Below are 23,030 nucleotides of genomic sequence, written 5' to 3'. Positions count from 1 at the left end.
AAAGAATTTGTGGAACCTGTAGGTTAATCCAAATAATAATTCATGTGGCAGTTCTTTCGTTTATCAGATCATTTGCTTTTCCATGTTTGCAAGCTTGAGAGAATTTTCCCCTACCCTCCATGTGGTCTGGGTCAAGGAACTCAATGACATCCTTCAAAACAAATCAGACACAAATTAGTACCATCTCATTAAATACAGAGGAAACAGAAACAGAGGAAGTGTCAGATGTGACAAGGGACAGAGATGATGTTGGGGAGACTTACAACAAGCAGGTCCAACTGGTGATCACAAGGGACAGGACCAGCAGGCACTATAGCCTGCTCATCTGACAACTCGGGGCACAAAACATTCTGGGAAGTGCCCAGGATATCAGACACATTCCCAGAAATGTCCAGCTGGGAGCCAATGGGAATGAGTGACAAAAGAGGGAAGGACAAGAAAATGTAGGAAGGTTGTAAGTTTATGATATGACATGCAGAAATTAGTACAAACAAAATGGCAAAACAAAAATGTGACCACAAAACCAGTCTTAAGCAGCATGGGTATATTTGTAGCGTCAAACTTATCGATTTTTCTTAATCTTAATATTCTGTAAATTTCTTACAATAAATATATCAAAACATAATTCTTGATTAGTATAATGCATTGCTAAGAACTTCATTTGGTCAACTTTAAAGGCGATTTTCTCAATATTTAGATTTTTTTTGCACCCTCTGGTTCCAGATTCTCAAATTAGTTGTATCTCGGCCAAATACTGTATTTATTCAGCTTTGATTGGTTTTGTGTTCCAGGATCATAAATGAACATCACTTTGGCCAGAAACATATTCAACACAAGTACAAGAATGTAATATAATTCTATGAAAACTAACTATAACCATATGCAAAAAAGAAAAACTTGAGGCTCAAGCAGGGGAGTTATGAATTGAACAAACACACTAATGGCAATAAAATGTGATGAAGGTGGTCCAACTTGGGTCCTTTATCTTATGACAATACATAAACATACCTCTTCCACAGTTTCTACCACCTCTGAATTAACAGACAGTATAGGGCGTAGACTCCTTGGCACAAACGCCTGGTTTTCCTCTTCAGGATTTGAAGGAAATTCTTCCTGGCTCAGGGCACATTCTTCTACTTCCTCTTCTTCCTCCTCCTCCTCATCATCTTCTGTGCCAGAGGCCAGTAGGGTCACCAGTCTAGATTTCCCCCTCCTAGGCATGCCCTGTTTTAATCTGGGACCTGGTTTTAATTTAGATCTCCGTGCCTTGATGCCCTGACCACGAACTTTGGAAGACACAGGAAGATCGGAAAGCTCATCCTCCTCTTCTTCTTCCTCTGCCGCTGCCTGAATCACATGCTGAGAGAGCTTAGGGATCCTTCCTGACCTAAATAGAAATACCAGAAAAAATATGTTGAAGATAAATAAGATAAGAAGTACTTAAACTTAAAATAAAGATACATTAAAGATAAAAAGCATTGTTTAAACCTGAAAACAAAATTGTAAAAAACTCAAAATATAAAAGCCTAATTCAAAACTTTAATAAATACTACAACAATATATAATAGCTATCCCTAAATGGAAATTAAAATTGTCTAAAGATTGTCACACTTACCTGGTTGGTTTATTGAATATCTGTTCTTGTACAGCAGTCAGGTCAGGTTCTTCCTCTAAATCTTCCAATTCAAGAAGAACTGTAGACTGCTTCTTCTCTTTTGTAGAGGGTGAAGGCACCTAAAAAGAGTGAATTATACAATTTTGTCAGATGAAACAAAAATTACATAAGTGTATAACTGACTTTGTACATTAATACACAAATTAACATAAAACTATGGCATCAAACAGCTTAAAATGTCACCTTGGGGGACTTGTCCGTTTTACTCTCTTCCCCAGCTGAGGTTCCGTCCTCTTGGACATTGCCTTTGGGCAATGGGCGCCTATTCCCCCATTTACGGCTGAGGTTCGGGATCGGTCTCTGGGGTCGACCCTTGAGCTGAGCTGGTTTAATAGCAGGACTCTTGTATCTGCTAGAGAAAGTTTCACTTTCAGCCCTCTAATAGTGTTATAACTGTATCAATTACATTTGAACTAGTAGTGCAGAAATTACATTACTGTTCAAAAGGCTGGGGTCAGTAAGATTTTTCTTTTTAAATAAATCAATACTTTTATTTGCCAAAGATTTTTTTTTTTAAATGCTGTTCTTTTGAACTTTTAATTCATCAAAGAATCATGAAAGAACATAATCATGATTTTTTACAAAAAGGCAGCAAAACTGTGTTCAACATTGGTAATAATTTTTCTTGAACACCAATTCAGCATATTAGATTTCTGAAAGCTCATATGACACTGAAGACTGGAGTAAAGGCTGATGAAAACTCAACTTTTTTTTAATTGTTATTTATTTCACAATATTTTTGTATTACTGGTGAGAAGAAGAAACGTCTGTCAAACACTTTAGATTGAAAAAAAAAATCTAACTCACCCCAAACCTTTGAATGGTAGTAATGCACCTTCAAATTTTAAATAATGTGAGATATCATACCTTTCGGTAATATATCTGGGATAATTCTTACCTGTCATCTTGTGACTGGCCATCAGAAGCAAGATTTTCACAGTCCTCAGGATCATCTATTGCAGCTACAAAATATTTTACAAATACATTAAAATTACAATAAAACCAGGCTTTTATATAGGGCTTGTTTTTTGCCCACTGTTCCTTGCATACCCTCTCCATTTGTCCTCTTGATTGTCCTCTCTGGCGTATTCATATCTCTTCTTCTACGTTTCTTTGGAGTGGTATCACTTCCTCCATCATTTGAGAGGTCTTCATTCTCCTTTTCTCCAGCCACCACATCGCTCTCTGAATCCGTTGAAGAATCGATTTCCCTACTTTTAGTCGCTGCAACAGAAAATAGAGTATGCATGAGAACTTGTCCAAAAAATGTAATCACAAACAGATAGAGAGACTTCAAGTTAAAAATACTGACCTCTCACTTTCCTTTGGACTCTCCTCTGCGCTTTAGCCAACTTGACAAGCCTTTTGTTTTTGCTTTTCTTATTTTCTTCATCTTTTAAGATCTGCTCCATAAAAGTTTTGAAGAAATCCAGATCCAAACGCCGCTTCTCCTCTGAAAAAGTACTTCAGTTTACTTCATTTTCAACCAAGTGTCTTAATACATAATTTAATGAGAAGCCAATTTCATTTTCAAAAGTTAGAGGTCACTTACTGAAAGCTTTATCTATTCTCCATGAGTTATTTCTCTCCTCTTTCTTGAACTTGTTCTGAAGGAATAAGAGAACAAGATGGTAATAAGATCAGCAAATCAGCATTTTGCGATGATTTCTGAAGGATGATGTGACCCTGAAGACTAGAGTAACGATGCTGAAAATTCAGCTTTGCATCACAGGAATAAATTACATTCTAACAAATACTGAAATAGAAAACTTTTATTTTCAATTTTAATTAGAGAACATTCAAAAACACCAAACTTTAAATCCATAGTGTAGATGGTGAAATTAGATACATTATTAAGTATGCAAGTGCTTAGAGCACGAAATACAAAGATATTGTGACCACCTTAATCTCCATTCGAGCTCGATGTGGAAACAGCTGACTAATCATGGAGAAGTCTGTCCCCACCATGCTGATAGCCAGGTAAAACATTTCAGTCTCTGGAATGGTCAAAAAAGATCCTATATCAATCAAAAGTACAGCACACTTTGGTTTAAGATGTCCATTTTGACTGACTTCTGACCTCCATTAGACCAGGGTTTGGTGTAGGTGCCCTTCCTAAAGCTGGAGTAGGTTGTGGTAGACCCACGTTCAAATATAGGATCTCTGTCTTCTGCCGGATTGGGTCCATTTGCCCTCGTCACCTGGACTGTTAAACTACACATAACAAAACAAAAAGCTGTTTGGCATAGGAAATTCCCCTTTACTTCTACTAAAAATGATTTCCCTTCTTTCTAGACTATGTTTCTGTACGATGAGCAGCTCAGGGGGAAAAAAGTGCCACTGACCTCTCCTCATCTATAATCAGAGAGCCATCCTCCGCCACCTTCACCCTAGGCACTAGAAGAGGCTCTTCCTCCACTGGCTGGGTTTCTTCCATTCTTTCCTCATCTTCCTCATGAACAGCATCTTCTACCAACGTCTCCTGAACTGATGGAGCAGCTGGAATATTAGAAGACCTACAGAAAAACAAGACATTTTGATGAGAGTTTAACTTAATAAAGCATTTTAGGACAAAATAAGAATTGAAAAAAGTTTATTTACATGCATTCGAAATCATAAATGAGAAAACATTTTGAAAACCTGTGTCTCAGTGGTAGAATGGGGAAAATATAGCCTGACAAGCCAGACCCACATAAATGTAGGGTCTGGGCACTCTCCATAGACAGCGCTCAACCGGAGGGGCGGGATAAACGGTTGTCTTTCAAACTCCTTCTCCACGCAATAGGATAGCGCTACAACCAATCAGAGCAACGAAGGAGGAGACGTAGTCAGAGCCATACAGAGAGTATGTATGGCTCTGGACGTAGTCAACTCCAAATATACATCCTTCTTTTGTAAGAACGACCTCAGTGCATTTTCTTGTGAAAAGCTTAAAGTCTTTCAGAGTGGCGGCCAAAGCCGATTCGAAAAAAAGTTGTTCGCTAGCAGCAGCCATCGCTCTCTCTCTCACGCGTAATTCACGGAACCAGAGAACGTCTGACGGAACCATAGACTGACGGAACTTATGGTCGCAGGTCAGTCGTCATCATGTTAAACCCGCCCACCGACTCGTGATTGGCCCGGTCGATTTTGGATTTTTGGAAATCTCAAGTGAACGGAGAGTTACTAGACTGCCCTTGGAAGCAAATGTAATTTGCTGCCGCTAGGGGCGCATCTAGATTCTAGGCTAGGGAAAATAATGATCCCCTGCTGATTTTGTACATTTGCCAACTGATAAGGAAATGATCAGTCTATAAGTTAATGGTAGGTTTATTTTAACAGTGAGAGATAAAACAAAAATAACAAGTGAAATGCATTTCAAAATAGTTATAAATTAATTTGCATTTTAATGAGGGAAACAAATAATTAAACCTTTCGCAAAACAATCACAGAGGTCCGATGTTTCCAAGATTGTACACATCTTAGGAAGGATTTTGTCCCACTCCTCTTTGCAGATCCTCTCCAAGTCGTTAAGGTTGAGGCTGATGTTTGGCAACTCAAACCTTCAGCTCCCTCCACAGATCTTCTATGGTATTAAGGTCTGGAGACTGGCTCGGGCACTCTAGGACCTAAATGTGCTTCTTCTTGAGTCACTCCTTTGTTGCCTTGGCTGTACCCAACCACAACTAATTTTCAATGCCCTGGCCCTGATGGTGCATGGCCCTGTCCATTGTCCCTTTGATGCGGTGTAGTTGTCCTGTACCCATAGTAGAAAAATACCCCCAAAGCATAATGTCTCCACCTCCAGGTTTGATGGTAGAGATGGTATTCTTGGGGGTCATAGGCAGCATTCCTCCTTCTCCAAACACGGCAAGCTGTGTCGGTGCCAAAGAGCTCGATTTTGGTCTCATCTGACCACAACACTTTCACTCAGTTCTCCTCTGAATCATTCAGATGTTCACTGGCAAACTTTAGACCCGTACATGTGGTTCTTGAGCAGGGGGACCTTGTGGGCACTGCAGGATTTCAGTCCTTCACGGCATAGTGTGTTACCAATTGTTTTCTTGGTGACTATGACTACGGTCCTAGCTGTCTTGAGATGATTGACAAGATCCTCCCATGTAGTTCTGGACTGATTCCTCACGGTACTCATGATCATTGAAACTCCAATGAGGTGAGATCTTAAATGGAGCCCCAGACCAAAGGAGATTGACAGTTATTTTGTGTTTCTTCCATTTACAAATAATAATTCATCAACTGGTGTCACCTTCACACCAAGCTGCTTGGCGATGGTCTTGTAGCCCATTCCAGCCTTGTGTAGGTCTACAACCTTGTCCCTGACATCCTTGGACAGCTCTTTGGTCTTGGCCATGGTGGAGAGTATGGAATCTTATTGATTGAATGCTTCGGTGGACAGGTGTCTTTCATACAGGTAACAAACTGAGATTAGGAGCACTCAGTTTGTTATCTGTATAAAAACACCTGGGAGCCAAAAATCTTGCTGACTGATAGGGGATCAAATACTTATTTCACTCATTAAAATGCAAATTCATTTATAACTTTTTTGAAATGCGTTGTTATTCTGTCTCTCACTGTTAAAATAAACCTAGTCTCAGCCTCAGACGTCACACCCACGGAACGCTGGCTAAACGTCTGATGCATATGGTACACTTAACTGGAAACATTTCAGGAATGTCGAAGTCGTCATCTGATTAGTTGAATTTGACCAGATTTCCACGCACTGAAACGTGACACTGAACAAAACAAACTGTGATTGGTTGTTTGACATATCGGTCAAATGGCCTTATGGGCGGGCCTTGGCCAATGAAAGCTGCCATGAATTCCAGACCTTCAGCCGTCAGCCTGAAGGTCTGGCTACGCGATACTAAAATAAACCTACCATTAAAATTATAGACTGGCTTTGTCAGTGGGCAAAGTACAAAATCAGCAGGGGATCAAATAATTATTTTCCCCACTGTATATATATGTTCTATCAGGTGATATACAGAGTGATCAGGCTTACGTTAGTGTAGAAGCATCATCTAATAATGTCTCTGATGCTTTCTGCTCCTCTTCTGTGAAAGATCTGTGTAGAAAAACAAGACAGAGTTTGTCATAATCTCTGTACACACTGTTACATGCATCACAAATCCAAAATCTCCATTTCTGTTTACATGAACATCTGAAACACACAGAGGAATTAAGAACATCACATACTTCATTGGGTTGGAATCAGGGAGGTAGTAGATCAGCTCTCTCATTGTCATTTTGGTGTGATCTTTAGGTGCCTTGCGTTCTTTGATTCCAATCTTGGGTTTCTTCTTGTCTTCCTAGATTTAAGCATTAGTGGACAGTAACATATCAAAAGAACTGAAATATTTCCCTTAGTAGTTCCACATAAAGTGTACCAACATATGACAGGATCAAACAGCACTGAGTAAAATTGTAATTCAATGAAAATCCTATTTAGTCTGGAACTAAACTTTATCTATACCAAGAATAAGGTTCATATATAAAACATTGTTCATATTATATATATATAAATTATTCAGACACCAGATTTAATTGTTTATATATTTTACTACTGGGTGTAGGACACTATATTTAATTTATGTAAGTGAGGATAGCAAAATAAAGTACACTGTGACATATTACACCCAAAAAATATTCATACAGTGGACTACCAGTAAATTTGGCACCAAAGTGATCTGACATTATCAAGTTCAATTTGTTCCGACAGTTTAACTCTCAAGTTCTTGTCATATTTTAATACCATTTTCTAAACTATAGAGAATAGACTGTGATGTGAGAAATGATGAAGGTGTCTGAATAAATTTTGGTTTGACTGTATGTATGTATGTATGTATGTATGTATGTATATATATATATATATATATATATATATATATATATATATATATATATATATATATAGTTGAAAACAATTCCAATACCTCTTTTTTCTTTACACAACAGACAACGCACTAATGTTATAAATCACATACACACCTTTTGCTTGTTCATTTCTTTTTTAAGAAGCTCCCGAAGTTTCCTTGCTTGAGCTAACCTGACCATGTCTGCTGGGTCATTTAGAGTTTTCAAGGATTTGAGAATCTTCGATGGTGTCTTAACTTTATTAAGTCTTTCTCTTAACAGATCCAATTGGCTTTGGTCCGGAGGTGGCCCAGAATCACTCTCCTGTTGTACAACCACGTCTTTCACCGCAGAAGGCTTTTCATGCACCAAAATGGTATCCGGTTTGGAATTTATAAGGGGATGTTTGGACTGTCCTTGCTGGATGGTCAACAGCACAGGAGTGTCCTCCAATCCCCCATCCTCTTGCATATCTGTCTCTCGGTCATTCTGCAGCGGGGTTGCAGGGATGGGCTGAACCTTGGCCTGTCTGCCTCCTTCAGAAGGTCTCCGTCTTCTAGGAAGCTTGGGGTTGTTGACGGGTTCAGGTACCTGATGGGAAGACTCTTCAGTGGGGGTTGAGGTTTTAGATTCACTGGGTGTTACTGGTTTTACAGGGGATTTAGGAGTCCTCGAGGGGGCTGAGGAGGCTCGTGGTTTGGCCAGGTTTGGCAGAGCTGTGAAGCGTTTCCTCCTCTGTGGGCCAGAAGTCGCAGAGGTGCTTGTTGAATCCTGGGCATCAGAACTTTTAGATGCTGCATCCCTGTTGCAAAACAAAGAATCAGTGATTAAACAGGCAATTTCTTTTTTCAAACCATAGACATTAAAAAAACATTCATACTTATGCAAAATATAATAGAGAATTTTTGAACAGTAAGTTTTTAAATGTTTTTCAAAGAAGTTGTTCTGCTCACCAAGCCTGCATTTATTTGATAAAAAAGCAAAAACAGAATTTTGAAATATTTTTACTATTTAAAACAACCATTTTCTATTTGAATACATTTTAAAATGTAATTTATAATTGTGATCAACGCTAAATTTTCAGCATCATTACTCGAGTCTACTCTAATCATTCTAATATGCTGATTAGCTGTTCAAGAAACATGTATTATTATTATTATTATTATTATTATTTTTATCAATATTTAGAACAGTTGAGTAAATTTGTTCAGGATTCTTCAATGAATAGAAAGATCCAAAGATCAGCATTTATCTAAAATAAAAAGCGTTTATAACATTATATTCTACCTACACCATTTAAAAGCTTGGACTTTTTTGAAAAAAAAAAAAAAGAAACTACTACAAAATTAATACTTTTATTTAGCAAGGATGCTTTAAATTGATCAAAAGTGATAATAAAGACATTTATAATGTTACAAAAGATTTCTATGTCAAAAATGCTGTTCTTTTGAACTTTCTATTAATCAAAGAAACCTGAAAAAAATATACTCTGCTGTTTTCAACATAATAACATGAATGTTTTTTGAGCAGCAAATCTGAATGTTAGAAGGATTTCTGAAGGATCATGTGACTGGAGTGATGATGATAAAAATTCAGCTTTGAAATCACAGGAATAAAATAACTTTTTAAATATATTCAAATAGAAAACAGTTATTTTAAATACTAAAAATAATTAAAAAGAGACTTCTTTAAAAAAACCATTATAAATCTTTTGACTGGTAGTGTATATGCATAAACATATATGTGTGAATGAAGTACCCTGATTATTTATTCCAATTGCATGATTCTAAATAAAGCAACATACAAAATCACTCTTTAATTAAATGTAATTGATGTTTATTAAATTGAAGGTGTCAGACTCACTCTCCATGTTTATTAGTCTCCAACTTGTCACTAGGACAGCTGTTCTGAGACACGTCCTCATTGGTCCGCTCCAAAGGTGCAATAGGCGGGGGAGTCTTCAACTTCTCAGCTGTGACCTCTGACCCCTCACATGGAGAAAAGTCAGAAGAAGCCTGAGGAGGCTGAACATTATCTACAGACGCATCTCGAGAAGCTGTCTGAGCTCGGCCTGCAGGCTTTACATTGGGACGAACGCTGATTCTCGATCTCCGTATCATGTTTCTCTGTTTAGAGGAAAAAGCATATATAGAAAAAAATATATAAATATATAAAGTTCAGAGATAATAACAGACTTTAGTTAACTCAGTTCAGTTTATTGTAAGTACTGTCATGCCAGCCAAAAGTCTTTCCACGGGTCTTAAATTATTTTTGACAGTTGAAGGTGGTCATTTTAAGTCCCAAATTCGATTAAAAGTAATAGACCATGGACCACAAAATCAGTCTTAAGTAGCACAGGTATATTTGTAGCAATAGCCAAAAATACATTGTAAGGGTCAAAATAATACATTTTTCTTTTATTCCAGAAATCATTAGGATATTGAATAAAGATTGTGTTCCATGAAGATATTTTCTAAATTTCCTAACGTAAATATATCAAAGCTTAATTTCTGATAAGTAATATGCATTGCTAAGAACTTCATTTGGACAACTTTAAAGGCGATTTTCTCAATCAAATATTGTTCTATCCTAACAAACCATACACCAATTGAAAGCCTATTTATTCAGCTTTTAATAGCAGAATTGGCCTTTATGGCTGATTTTGTGGTCCAGGGTATCATATGTATCTTAAATCAATAATAACAAAAAACAACATCATGTAACGTTAGTGATGTTTACAACATTTCAGTTTATTGCATCAACTCTTTTTAAAACATTTACGTGCTTGTTTAAATCGAATTTTCATTTCTCATTCCAAGGGACAAACATTTAGTTCACAGCTACTCGAAACAAACTGCTCTTGTAAACAAGTACTTTGATTTTGTGCAAAATTTCAAAATGTTTTTCTTTTCGACTGGCCATTGACAGAGTCCTGTCCAACCTCATTTGCTGGTCGGTTTAATACAGCAGCGTTACTTTCTACAACATCACAATGAGTTTAAAACCGTGATAATGTCAAAAGCTTACTTTATTTGGTAATCCAGGATGATTTTAATTTATAGTAAGATCTTCAGCGGCTCTCGTCCTCCATGCTTGCTAGTTGTTACTGGGCATGCGCAGATTGCGCACTGTAAGACTCGGAACGAACGTTTCTTCTCCTGACTTGCGGTTCCACCCGGATGATTCACACAAGCGGACCCGTTCCTCTGCATGCTGTTGTTTACTAAGACAATCTGTCATAGAAATACACAATTCAAAAGATGTTTATTCCTTATACATAAGCGTAGAACAAAAATCGTTTAAAATGGAACCGCCGAGTACAAGCAATTCTGCTTCGTCCGGCACTGATATGAGAAACACAGGAGAAAGCCAGGAGACAGTTGTTGTTTCAGGCAATACAGCAACATTGGCTCTGTCTGACACTAGTTTAGTGTGTGTTGAATACCCAGCAGTCGTCAACAATGTGAACACAATGCTGGAAAGCATTGGAGGCGAAGTGGGAGTGTCCAAGGTGATCAGATTCTGCTTGAAATGGAGTAGATACATGATTAAGACTGTTAATTGTTGTTACTGTATGTTGCAGAAATGTTGATTTGTAGATGACTAATGTGACTTACATTAGTCTTCAAATTGCTTATGAATGTGTAACTAATTACTGTAAAGTAATTGTTGCTATTGCGATATCTCTTTTAGTTTTTAAGTATGTAATTTAATGAATAAGTCTTGTTTAAATGCGTGAATGCAATTAAGATGCACATTTTTAAACAATTTACATTTAATTACACTTTTTTTCTCCGCAGTAATAATAAATATGAGATGTATTACCATTTAAAACAATCATATTGTAATCAAATATTGCAATTTAACATGGTTGATTTCTGTTTTAATATATTTTTAAACGTAAATGTAATTCATTTTTGATTGCAAAGCTGAATTTTCAGCATCATTACTTAAGTCTTAAGCGGATTTGCTGCTTAATTTGGATTTTTTTGGATTTTTTGGATTATCAATGCTGAAAAAAGTTGAGCTGCTTAATATATTTGTGGAAACCCCTTTTTAGGTTTTTTTGATGAACATAAAGTCAATAAGAAAAGCTTTTATTTGAGATTTGAGATATTTTCCACATTGTAAGTGTCTTTAATATCAATTTTGATCCATTTGAATGCATTCTGGCTGAATAAATAAATAATTTCTGTAAAAGAATATTTTACTGACCTCAAACTTTTCTTGTGTGTGTATTGAGTGTTATAATGGATTGTATTTTAACCTAAGTTTTTTCTGAACAGACATATTCGGATTCTTCTAAAAGACTCGAACTCCGTTTTCGGCCGAAGGATCCGTTCTGCCATCCTGCTTATGGAAACCGCTATTCCTCCACCAACCTGCTGCTCAGAGTGCGCCGCAGAACCCGCAAAGGAAACAGTGCAGAAACCCAAATCAGCATGGAGATAGTGGGACTTATTGGAACCACGTATAAATTTCAAGGTATAAAAGTCACCTATTAGGAGAATTTTATTATTATTTTAAAATGTTGTTGCAGGATTTGAAATAGCAAGTAACACAATGAATTACACTACCAGTCAAAAGTTTTTGAACAGTAAGATTTTTAATGTTTTTAAAGTCTCTTCTGCTCACCAAGCCTGCATTTATTTGATTCAAATGACAGCAAAAGCAGTAATATTGTGAAATATTTTTACTATTTAAAATAACTGGTTTCTATTTGAATATATTTTAAAATGTAATTAATTCCTGTGATCAAAGCTGAATTTTCATGCATTGCATCATTACTTCAGTCTTCAGTGTCACATGAAAATTATTCTAATATTTTTTTCAGGATTCTTTGATGAATAGAAAGATTAGCATTTATTGAAAATAAAACATTATACACTTTTTGGGGGGGATAAATATTATAAAAATTAATACTTTTATTTAACAAGGATGCTTTAACTTGATCAAAAGTGATGATAAAGACATTTATAATGTTACAAAAGATTTCTATTATAGATAAATGCTGTTCTTCTGAATATTTCTATTCTTTAAAGAAACCTGAACGAAATTCTACTCAGCTGTTTTCAACATAATAATAAATGTTTTTGAGCTGCAAATCAGAATATTAAAATGATTTCTGAAGGATCATGTGACACTAAAGACTGGAGTAACAATGCTAAAAAAATCAGCTTTGAAATCACAGGAATAAATTACATTTTTAAATTCAAATAGAAATCAGTTATTTTAAATACTAAAAATATTTCAAAATGTTACTGTTTTTGCAGTGCTTTAGATCAAATAAATGCAGGCTTGGTGAGCAAAAGAGACTTCTTTAAAAACCATTAAAATCTTACTGTTCAAAAACTTTTGACTGCTAGTGTAACTAAATATAAATATATTCTTCTAATTATATGCTACATGTATTCAGTTTTACTTTTGGAACTTCAGTTTTGATTTCATGGGGTCTTAAAAGGATAATTCTGTAAAGAAGGTCATTCCGGTTTGAAATTACATAAGACTTTCTATTTTTTAGTGGACTGTCTCTTCAATAATCACACATTCTAACCTTTGATTCTTCAGGAATGGCTGACTTCCAGTACCTAGCGTCTCACAACGATCCAGATGGAAACCAGATGTCTTTGTACGACAAGATAATTTTGCGCAAACCCGAGAAGAAAGAATTCTACGACAGTCCTGTGCCTCTTTTCCTTCCTCCTCCCATTTTCTCTCGACTCGATACGCCTGTGGATTATTACTATCGACCGGACGTATTACACAGGTAAACTAGAGAAGGACCTAAATTCTCAGGTCCTTCTCTAATCTAAAGCTGACTTGCTGCTATTGCACATGATTCAGAATTATGTGCTTTGGTAGTTTGGATTTGTTGATTATATTTGTTGGCCTTTCCAATAAACAGCAGGGAAACAGCAATGCAGTCTGTTCTCCTAAAAGATCACATCATTGCCCCGAATCGAGCTCGCCGGCCAAACAATGCCATTTTTGTCAACTTCGATGACAAAACTATACCGTCAGAACCTTTAGAAGCTGCAGTGATGTGCTGGAAGAAGGTCTGTGTGCATCCTAATGATCTAAAGGCAGAGCAGCAACTCAGACAGGTTAGTAAAATGGATATACATGGTTTTTATGTGTTAAATCAAGCAACTTTGGGAGAACACAACATTACAGCATTTTATTTCCAATTTAAAGCAATATATATATATATATATATATATATATATATGTGTGTGTGTGTGTGTGTGTGTGTATGTGTGTGTGTTGTTTCAAAAGATTAACACTGTTTATACTGTTATAATAAGAAATGTTTCTTTAGCACTAAATCAGCATATTAGTATGATTTCTGAAGGATCATGTGACACTAAACTAGCATAATGACTGCTGAAAATGTAGCTTTGCATCACAGGAATAAATTACATTTAAAAAGTATATTCAAATTAAAAACAGTTATGTTAAATTGCAATAATATTTCACAATGTTTACATATCTAAGTAAATATATGCAGCCTTGGTGAGCATAAGAGACTTCTTTCAAAATCATTGAAAATTCTAAACTTTTGAATGGTCATCTATATATATAGTTTGAGAGTGAGATTTGTTTGCATAATTCTCAATGCTTCTTGGGAGTGGGCGGTCGACGACTAGGTGAAAGGATAGAAACTGTTTGATAAGGTGTGTTTTAAAAAAGCTGTGAAAGTCATCTTGAGCAACTATTGGACAAACATGGTGTGATGTTATGGGAAAATGTCCTTGTCTTATCCTAATCCCACCTGTTCTCCAAATCTATTTCATTTGGAAATACTGATGAATTTGATTTTGGCCTCCGCAGCTCTTCGAGAAAAGGCCCATATGGTCTCGCAATGCAGTCAAGGCCAACATTAACATTCACCCTGAGAAAATGAAGCACCTCCTCCCTTATGTGGCGTACTACATGGTGAGTAGATTGAAAGAGAAAACTCTAGGTTTAATAAACTTTACTATGATGTGTTAAAATACTGACTTTTATCCCAGTTTATTGCACCAAAAAAGCCATTAGTGCTGCAAACACTCATTATGTGATACTATCAAATTGTTAGTATGGTCTGTTTTAGCAGAATTGGTTCAACCAAAGGTGTGAGATTGGGGTGGGACTAGCTGTTTGCCTGGTCAAGGTTTGTCTGGTTAATATGGGCTGGTTAACCCCTGCTGGTGGATTCTGTAACTACACTTTCATGTTGCCAAAAAGCGTCCGACTCCATTGACGGCTATTTAGAAGTAACCATACATTCCATGTTTGGCATAAAATAAAAAAATATGTTTATTCGATTTGAGTTCACAGAGTCAATGTCACAAGGTAATTTATTTGATTAGTGACCTGTCACTTTTTTTTAAATGTTTATTTCTAGGATTAAATTACATTTTATTTCCCAGATTTTCCATGCGGACCCTACTGTATATTCCTTGTGCATCAATTTAAAAGAGGTCCTTAGAGGTCAAAAAATTATAAAAACAAAATTAATATTTTTTCCTGCTTTCACTGACATGGATATTTTTACCATCATCAGTCCTGATTATAACTACAAAAATGTATTTGTTTTAAAAATTTTAACCCTTTAAATGCCAGTTTGTTTACTTAATGTCACTGTTGGTTTTTATGATTTTTTTTACATACCAATACACCCACACATTATAATTATATCATTTCAATTTAATTCAGTTCAGCAGAAGCAGAAAACCAGAAAAAGCGAGTATTTAATCTATAGATAATACCTGAGAAAATAGTGCAAATAAAAAAAAAAATTATACAAATGTTGAAGCCTTGCCAATAGAATTAAAGCCTATTAAAAAAGAAAGCATGATTTTATGCCTAAATTGCACTAAACATGCCATGTTTCAATGGGGACCTTTTTTAAGTAATTAATTTTTGTACCTAGTGTAAAATAGATTTATGAGAGTAAATGAGGGTACAATATATTACAATTTCAATATGTTTTTGCTGTTTGCTTTAACACAGCAAAAAATGATCACAAAAGCAACAGTGAAAAAGACAAAAATGTCCCTAAGGATGCACAAGGAATATCTATGGATAGTAATTACATTAATTAAAATATCATTTTATGTGTTTAGTTAACAGGGCCATGGAGGAGTTTGTGGGTCAGGTTTGGATACGATCCTCGAAAGACGGCTGAAGCAAAAATCTACCAGGTTCTAGACTTCAGGATCCGCTATGGAATGAAACATGGTGAGCGATCAACACAAACACACTCCAAATGTGATTCATTCCTGGACAAAACATGCCCAGAATGCTATTAACAGCTATCTATTAGTGTACAGAATCTGTTTTTAAATGCGAACCTGGACCACAAAACCAGTCATAGGTAGTACGGGTATATTTGCAGTAGCCAAAAATACATTGTATGGGTCAAAATGATTGTTTTTTTTTTATGCCACAAAAAAATAAAATAAATAAATCATTAGGATATTAAGTAAAGATCATGTTCCATGAAGATATTTTGTAAATTTCTTACTGTAAATATATCAAAACTGAATTTTTGATTAGTAATATGCATTGCTAAGAACTTAATTTGGACAACTTTAAAGGCGACTTTATCAAAATTTAGATTTTTTTTGCACACTCAGATTGCAGATTTTCAAATAGTTGTATCCCATCCAAATACAGTCTATCCTTACAAACTATTAATCAAAGAAAAGCTTTGACAATGTATAAATCTCAATTTAAAAAAAAATTACACTTAGGACTGGTTTTGTGGTTCAAGGTCGCAAATATCAATACACCTAATTCCACTGATTTTTTTTTTTTCTCAATAGGATTCGGTGTCAATGACATGCCAGTGAAACCCAAGAGAAGTGCTTATCATTACAGCCACCCAACCACTATCAACAGGGCAGGTACACAGATGCAAATGGTCTGGCACAAAATGTTCCCTTAAAAGTGTTAATTATATCCTTTCTATTTAGTTGTTCACGTGTGCCGCCCACTCTCTGACCTTTAGTCCAGTAGGACTTTGGTTCTGAAATTTACCATTCAGAAGTTTGGAAGCAGTAAGATTTTTAGAATGTTTTTGAAGGAAGCTCAAAAAGTCTGCATTTATTTGATCAAAAATACAGTAAAAACAGTAATAATGTGAAATATTATTACAATATTTAAAACAGGTGTTTTCCAGCAGCCATTCCTTCAGTCTTCAGTCTCACATGATCCTTCAGCAATCATTCTAATATGCTGATTTGCTGCTCAAGAAATAACGTCCTTATTGTAACTTTTGATTAAAGTAATTAATTCCTTTAAGAAAAAAAAAGCTAACTCTAAACTTTTGAATGCATGTATAGCATAGTTGCAAACAATCAACGGTTGTTGTACGGTTGTTTCTTTGACTTTAGTTCCTCAACCTGCTAGTGTGACTGACATCACCCAGGAGAGTCCTTCATCTTCAGGACCCAAACCTGCCACAGCCAAGTACTTACTAAAGGTATTCTTAATTATTTTAAGTATTATATCACTATAAAATCCCATTTCCACCACTAAATAAAAAATAAAAAAAGGTTTTTCTCTCACAATTCTGACTGTATAATTCACAATTGTAAGTTTGTATCTCACAATTCTGAGAAAAATAGTCAGAATTGCAAGATACAAACTTGCATTTGTAAGAAAAAAGTTAGAATTGCAAGTTTTTCTCACAATTCTGACTATATAACTCGCAATGGTGAGTTTCTATCTCACAATTCTGAGAAAAAGTCAGAATTGCAAGATGCACACTCGCATTTGTCAGAAAAAGTCAGAATTGCACATTTTTCTTTCGGAATTCTGACTGTATATAACTCATAATTGTGTTTATATCATGCAATTCAGAATTTTTATTCCTCAATTGTGAGTTTATATCTCAATTCTAAGTCAAAAAAAAAAAATTCGAAATTCGAAAAAAATTCAGAATTGCACATTTTCTTACAATTCTGACTTTTTTTTCCAGAATTGCGTGATATAAACACAATTACGAATTATACAACCCCTGGCAAAAAGTATGGAATCACCACACTTAGATGTTGTTCATCCATTTTTTTCACTTCATAACAAATAAACAAATCACAGAAATGACACAAAACTATTTTTGTTTAATAATTTAACATTCTGGCTATGTGAAACATACCTCAAACAAATGAGATTAAGCTCTTTTAATTAATGGAAAATAATTTTCCATATCAAGTACAGGAAAAAAGTATGGAATCATTCAATGTTGAGGAAAAAATTATGGAATCATTAACCAAAAAACACAATTAGTACTTTGTTGCTCCTCCTCTGGCGTTTATGATGGCCTGAATTCTTTAGGGCATGGACTTCACAAATGAAAAACAATATTCTTCATCAAGCTGGCTCCAACTTTCTTGAATAGCGGTTGACAGATCCGCTTTCCCTGCCTGAAAACAGAGGATAAACAATTCTAGCACGTAATGCTAAACTTCCCTGCCTAAACAGAGGATAACCAATTCTTCCCTGCCGAAACATAGGGTAACAAAATGTTAACACGTAATGTTAATCTTCCCTGCCTGAACAGAGGATAACTTTCATCTCTAAAAGAACACCTTTAGAGGATAACTTGGTTAACTAAACCCTACAGCTGCCTGTTAACTCTTCTCTGACGGCGCAGAGGATAACTATATGTACTGGCCTTTAACGGTTCTTTTGGATAGAGTGATACTCACAACCCTTGGCACAGAAATTCAGTCAGGAGCTTTAAGTTTCCATCTGGATTCAGGTGAGGAGCTCTATCCGGGTCACGGCACCAAAACTGTTGTGAACTTTTTCTTCGAGACCAGGAGACGACTTTTGATGACTGCAGCGACGCACAGCTAGTATCTCAATAAAGAGAAACTTCTGCTTCAAAGATCTCCAAAAACGTCTCCTGGTCTCGAAGAAAAAGTTCACAACACAATGCAAACCTGTGAATTGACTGTTGAGGTAAAGATTGCCATTTCCACTGGTCTTTTACCTGACATGCAACCCCATATTAGAAATGAGTTGGATAATTTGATCGTTTTCTTCAGGCAGTCATCTTTATATATTTCATTAGAATGGCACAAGACAAAAGATCCAGCATCATCTTCTTGTCCATTGCAGATTTGTGATTCATCACTGAATATCACTTTCATCCAATCATTCACACTCCATGACTTCTTCTCTTTAGCCTACTCTAATCTTGTTTTCTTTTGTTAATGTGTTAATGCTGGTTTTCCTTTGGCCTTTCTGTATGTAAATCTCATTTCATTCAGCCGGTTTCTTACAGTTATGTCACACATATCGACTCCTGTTTCTGCCCATTTGTTCTTCATTTGTTTCGTTGTGCATTTTCTATTTTTAAGGCAGTTTGCTTAGAGTTTTCTATCTTCACGCTTTGATGTCTTCCTTGATCTGATCTCCATTTTGTTAATACTTACACCAAATTTTAGAAACAATTTCCAACTTAGACCCAACTTCTTTTGCCACACTCCATGATGGATTTCCATCTTGAAGGAGTTTTATAATCCTTTCCATCATTTCAACTGACAGCTTTCTTGTTGGGGACATGTTTCCTTACAATTAGCCAAGTTCAACAGCTTGTTAACGTCTGTGAGCACTCTCTTTGTTTTAACTGATGGCTAATTAGCATTTTAGGTATGTTTAGTTATTTTTTAGAAATACAAATTACAAGATGATTCCATATTTTTTTCCTCAACATTGAATGATTCCATATTTTTTTCCCCTACTTGATATGGAAAATAATTTTCCAGTTTGAGGTATGTTTCACATATACACAATGTTGAATTTATAAACAAAAACAGTTTTGTGTCATATCTGTGATTTGTTTATTTGCAATGAAGTAAACAAAATTAGTGAACAACAACTAAGTGTGGTGATTCCATACTTTTTGCCAGGGGTTGTACAGTTTCTTAGCAATTCTGACTTTTTCTGACACATACGAGTTTGTATCTTGCAATTCTGACTTTTTTTCTCAGAATTTTTAGATATGATTTGACAATTGCTAAAATTAAAGTCAAAATTGTGAGAGAAAAACTTGCAATTCGGACTTTTTGTCTGACAAATTTGAGTTTGTATCTCGCAATTCGGACTTTTTCTCCAAATTGAGATATGAACTCACAGTTGCTAAAATTAAAATCAAAAATTTTGAGAGAAAAACTTGCAATTCTGACTTTTTTTCTGACAAATGCGAATTTGTATCTTGCAATTTTGACTTTTTTTCTTAGAATCGAGATATAAACTCACAATTGTGAGATACACAGTCTTGCAAAAAAAACTTGCAATTCTGACTTTTTTTCTCAGAATTTTTAGATATGATTTGACAATTGCTAAAATTAAAGTCAGAATTGTGAGAGAAAAACTTGCAATTCTGACTTTTTGTCTGACAAATTTGAGTTTGTATTTCGCAATTCTGACTTTTTCTCCAAATTGAGATATGAACTCACAGTTGCTAAAATTAAAATAAAAAATTTGAGAAAAACTTGCAATTCTGACTTTTTTTCTGACAAATGTGAATTTGTATCTTGCAATTTTGACTTTTTTTCTTAGAATCGAGATAGAAAATCACAATTGTGAGATACACAGTCTTGCAAAAAAACCTTGCAATTCTGACTTTTTTCCTCAGAATTTTTAGATATGATTTGACAATTGCTAAAATTAAAGTCAGAATTGTGAGAGAAAAACTTGCAATTCTGACTTTTTTTCTGACAAATGTGAATTTGTATCTTGCAATTTTGACTTTTTTTCTTAGAATCGAGATAGAAAATCACAATTGTGAGATACACAGTCTTGCAAAAAAAAACTTGCAATTCTGACTTTTTTTCTCAGAATTGTGAGATATAAACTCACAATTGCAAAAAAAAGTCACAATTGCGAGAGAAAAACATGCAATTCTGACTTTTTTACTGACAAATTCGAGTTTGTATCTCGCAATACTGACTTTTTTCAAGTCCAATTTTGAGAGGGAAAAAAGATTGATATGTTCTCAGAATTGCGAATATATATCTCACAATTCTGACTTAACTTGAAATTGCATGCAAGATATAAACTTGAAAAGTCAGAATTTATGAGTTCTGAGAATTCTGACTTCATTTCTCAGAACTGCGAGTTTATTTCTCAGAATTCTGAGTTTATGTCTCACAATTCTGACTTTATAACTCGTAATTGCGAATTTATATCAGGCTATTGCAAGTTTATGTTCTGAATTCTGACGTCATATGTCAGGATTGCAAGATTTCTATCTCGCAATTCTGCCTTTATAACTCAAAATTACGAGTTAATATCTCAATTCTGAGAAAAGTGGCAGAAACAACTTCCATATATCACAGTGGATTTTGCCTTGAGGAACAACTAATATCTAGGAAGGGTTTGAAACCAGTTTTGTCAAATGTTCTCTCCAGGACTCGGTCTACATTTTCCGAGACGGAATGCTTCCTCCATACCGCCAGATGTTCTACCAGTTGTGTGATCTAGATGTAGAAAAGTAAGCATTTGTCTTGTCATTTCATCATTTGTTCATTCACTACATTCCTTCTGACCTCCAGCGCTTCTTTTCCCCTCATTTTAGAATAAAAAATCTCATTCATAAGAATGATGGGAACGAGGAAGTGTGTGATGAGAGAGATGGCTGGTGTGTGCCGCATACGGCTGACGAGCTCAGGAATATCATCTCTGGAATGATCCAGCAACAGGTCCGAGTCAACCGGCCAGGTAAAACGCCCAAAAATAATGCATTGTTTATTATTAAACATAAAAGCCAAATAATATTTGTAATATATATTTTTTTAATCATTGCAGCTTCATCCAGCCAAAAGCCTGTCAGAAATAGACCAAAAACAGTTGACAGCGGAGAGGAGGAAGACGAAGATGAAGATGACGATGAAGATTACAAACCCTCTGATGGGAGCGACAACGAAATGGAAACTGAGATTGCAGAATACATCTAATTCCCATTTAGTTTTATCTGTGGCACTTGTCATGCAAATATTTAGATAAAAAAACTTTGTATGCTGATAGAAATTAGTTTGACATGTTTTTTCCTGTTTGGATAATAAATGGTTTTGTCAAATAAAGTGTGAGTAAATTCTTCAAAAAAGTATCTGACACAGTAATAAGAGAAATGTTTTATGACTTATATGTTTTATGATATATATATATACAGTATGTGACAAAAGTAAGTACACCCCTCACGTTTCAGCAACCATTTTAGTATATCTTCTCAAGGGACAATACTAGAAATGAAACTTGGATATATTTTAGAGTTGTCAATGTGCAGCTTGTATAGCAGTATAGATTTATTGTCCCAACATACAGCCATTATTGTCAAAATAGCTGGCAACAAAAGTGAGTACATCCTAAGTGAACTTGTCCAAAGTGCCAATATATTGTGTTAGCACCATTGTTATCTGGCACTGGCTTAATCATCCTGGGCATGGAATTGACCAGAGCTGCACAGGTTGTTGCTGGGATCCTCTTCCACTACTTACGGAGCTGCTGGACGTTAGACACATGGTGCTTCTCTACCTTACGCTTGAGGTTGCCCCACAGGTGCTTAATAGGGTTGAGGTCTGGAGACATACTTGGCCACACCATCACCTTCACCTTCAGCTTCCTAAGCAAGGCAGTTGCCATCTTGGTGGTGTGTTTGGGATAGTTATCATGTTGGGAAAACTGCTGTTCAGCCTAGTTCCAACCAATTTTCTTGGTACTCCTCACCATTACATCGCCACACATGATGGACACCATCTGAGCCAAACAAGTTTATCTTATAGTCTCATCAGACCACAGGACATGGTTCCAGTGATTCATGCTCTTGGACAGGTTGTCTTCAGCAAACTGTTTGTGGGCTTTCCTGTGAGCCAGCTTCAGATGAGGCTTCCTTCTGGGATGACGCCTATGCAAACCGACTTGTTGCAGTGTGCGGCATATGGTCTGAGCGCTGACAAGCTAACCTTCTACTTCTGAAACCTTTAAAGCAATGCTAGCAGCACTCATGCGTCTGTTTTTTGAAGCCAGGTTCCGCACCTGACGCACAGAACGAGTGCTTAACTTCGTCGATCAACCCTTGTGAGGCCTGTTCCAAATGGAGCCCATCTTGGAAAACCTCTGTATGACCCTGACCACTGTAGTGTAACTCGGTTTCAGGATGTTACTGAACCTCTAATAGCCTTGGGGATATTTGTTAAGAGCAACCATTCTAATTCTCAAATCCTCAGAGAGTCCTTTGCCATGAGATGCCATGTTGAACATCCAGTGGTCAGTATGAGAGAATTGTACTTCAAACACCTAATTTTAACTGCTCTAATACAAGATACACAAGTTTGTATGGTCCTGTCAAGCAGACAAAAACATAAACATGATGAATAAGACATGTGGCTTTGCATGGTTAAACAACATACTGATGTTATCACTAAGGGTGTACTCACTTTTTTTGCCAGCTATTTTGACACTAATGGCTGTATGTCGAGTTATTTTTATAGGACAGTAAATCTAT

General features: G+C 35.8%; 2 protein-coding genes across 3 annotated transcripts; one reads left to right on the top strand and one right to left on the bottom strand.

Moving 5' to 3' along the window:
• Positions 1-40: 40 nt before the first annotated feature.
• On the bottom strand, positions 41-9,648 carry LOC141292064 (uncharacterized). The gene is made up of 16 exons (XM_073824029.1): positions 9,392-9,648; positions 7,664-8,330; positions 6,872-6,984; positions 6,678-6,740; positions 4,021-4,191; positions 3,756-3,889; positions 3,578-3,672; positions 3,228-3,282; positions 2,988-3,128; positions 2,726-2,899; positions 2,574-2,637; positions 1,859-2,051; positions 1,616-1,734; positions 1,009-1,387; positions 264-395; positions 41-151 (listed from the first exon to the last, which is right to left on the bottom strand). Exons 1-16 carry the CDS (start codon positions 9,646-9,648, stop codon positions 41-43), a joined length of 2,868 nt encoding a protein of 955 aa, XP_073680130.1.
• Positions 9,649-11,864: 2,216 nt separating this feature from the next.
• LOC141292953 (general transcription factor 3C polypeptide 5-like) lies at positions 11,865-21,609 on the top strand. 2 transcript variants are annotated; one of them, XM_073825001.1, is made up of 10 exons: positions 11,865-12,013; positions 13,097-13,295; positions 13,434-13,632; positions 14,360-14,464; positions 15,637-15,751; positions 16,339-16,419; positions 16,909-16,997; positions 20,938-21,020; positions 21,105-21,247; positions 21,335-21,609. In XM_073825001.1, exons 1-10 carry the CDS (start codon positions 11,971-11,973, stop codon positions 21,481-21,483), a joined length of 1,206 nt encoding a protein of 401 aa, XP_073681102.1. In that variant the 5' UTR covers positions 11,865-11,970; the 3' UTR covers positions 21,484-21,609. The 2 variants fall into 2 exon arrangements, with proteins under 2 accessions (XP_073681102.1, XP_073681101.1); XM_073825000.1 differs by having other exon boundaries at positions 21,105-21,609.
• Positions 21,610-23,030: the final 1,421 nt, after the last annotated feature.

The sequence above is a fragment of the Garra rufa genome, chromosome 19 (genome assembly GCF_049309525.1).
Source record: "Garra rufa chromosome 19, GarRuf1.0, whole genome shotgun sequence".
Lineage (NCBI taxonomy): Eukaryota > Metazoa > Chordata > Actinopteri > Cypriniformes > Cyprinidae > Garra > Garra rufa.
This window is presented reverse-complemented; position numbering and strand designations above follow the sequence as displayed.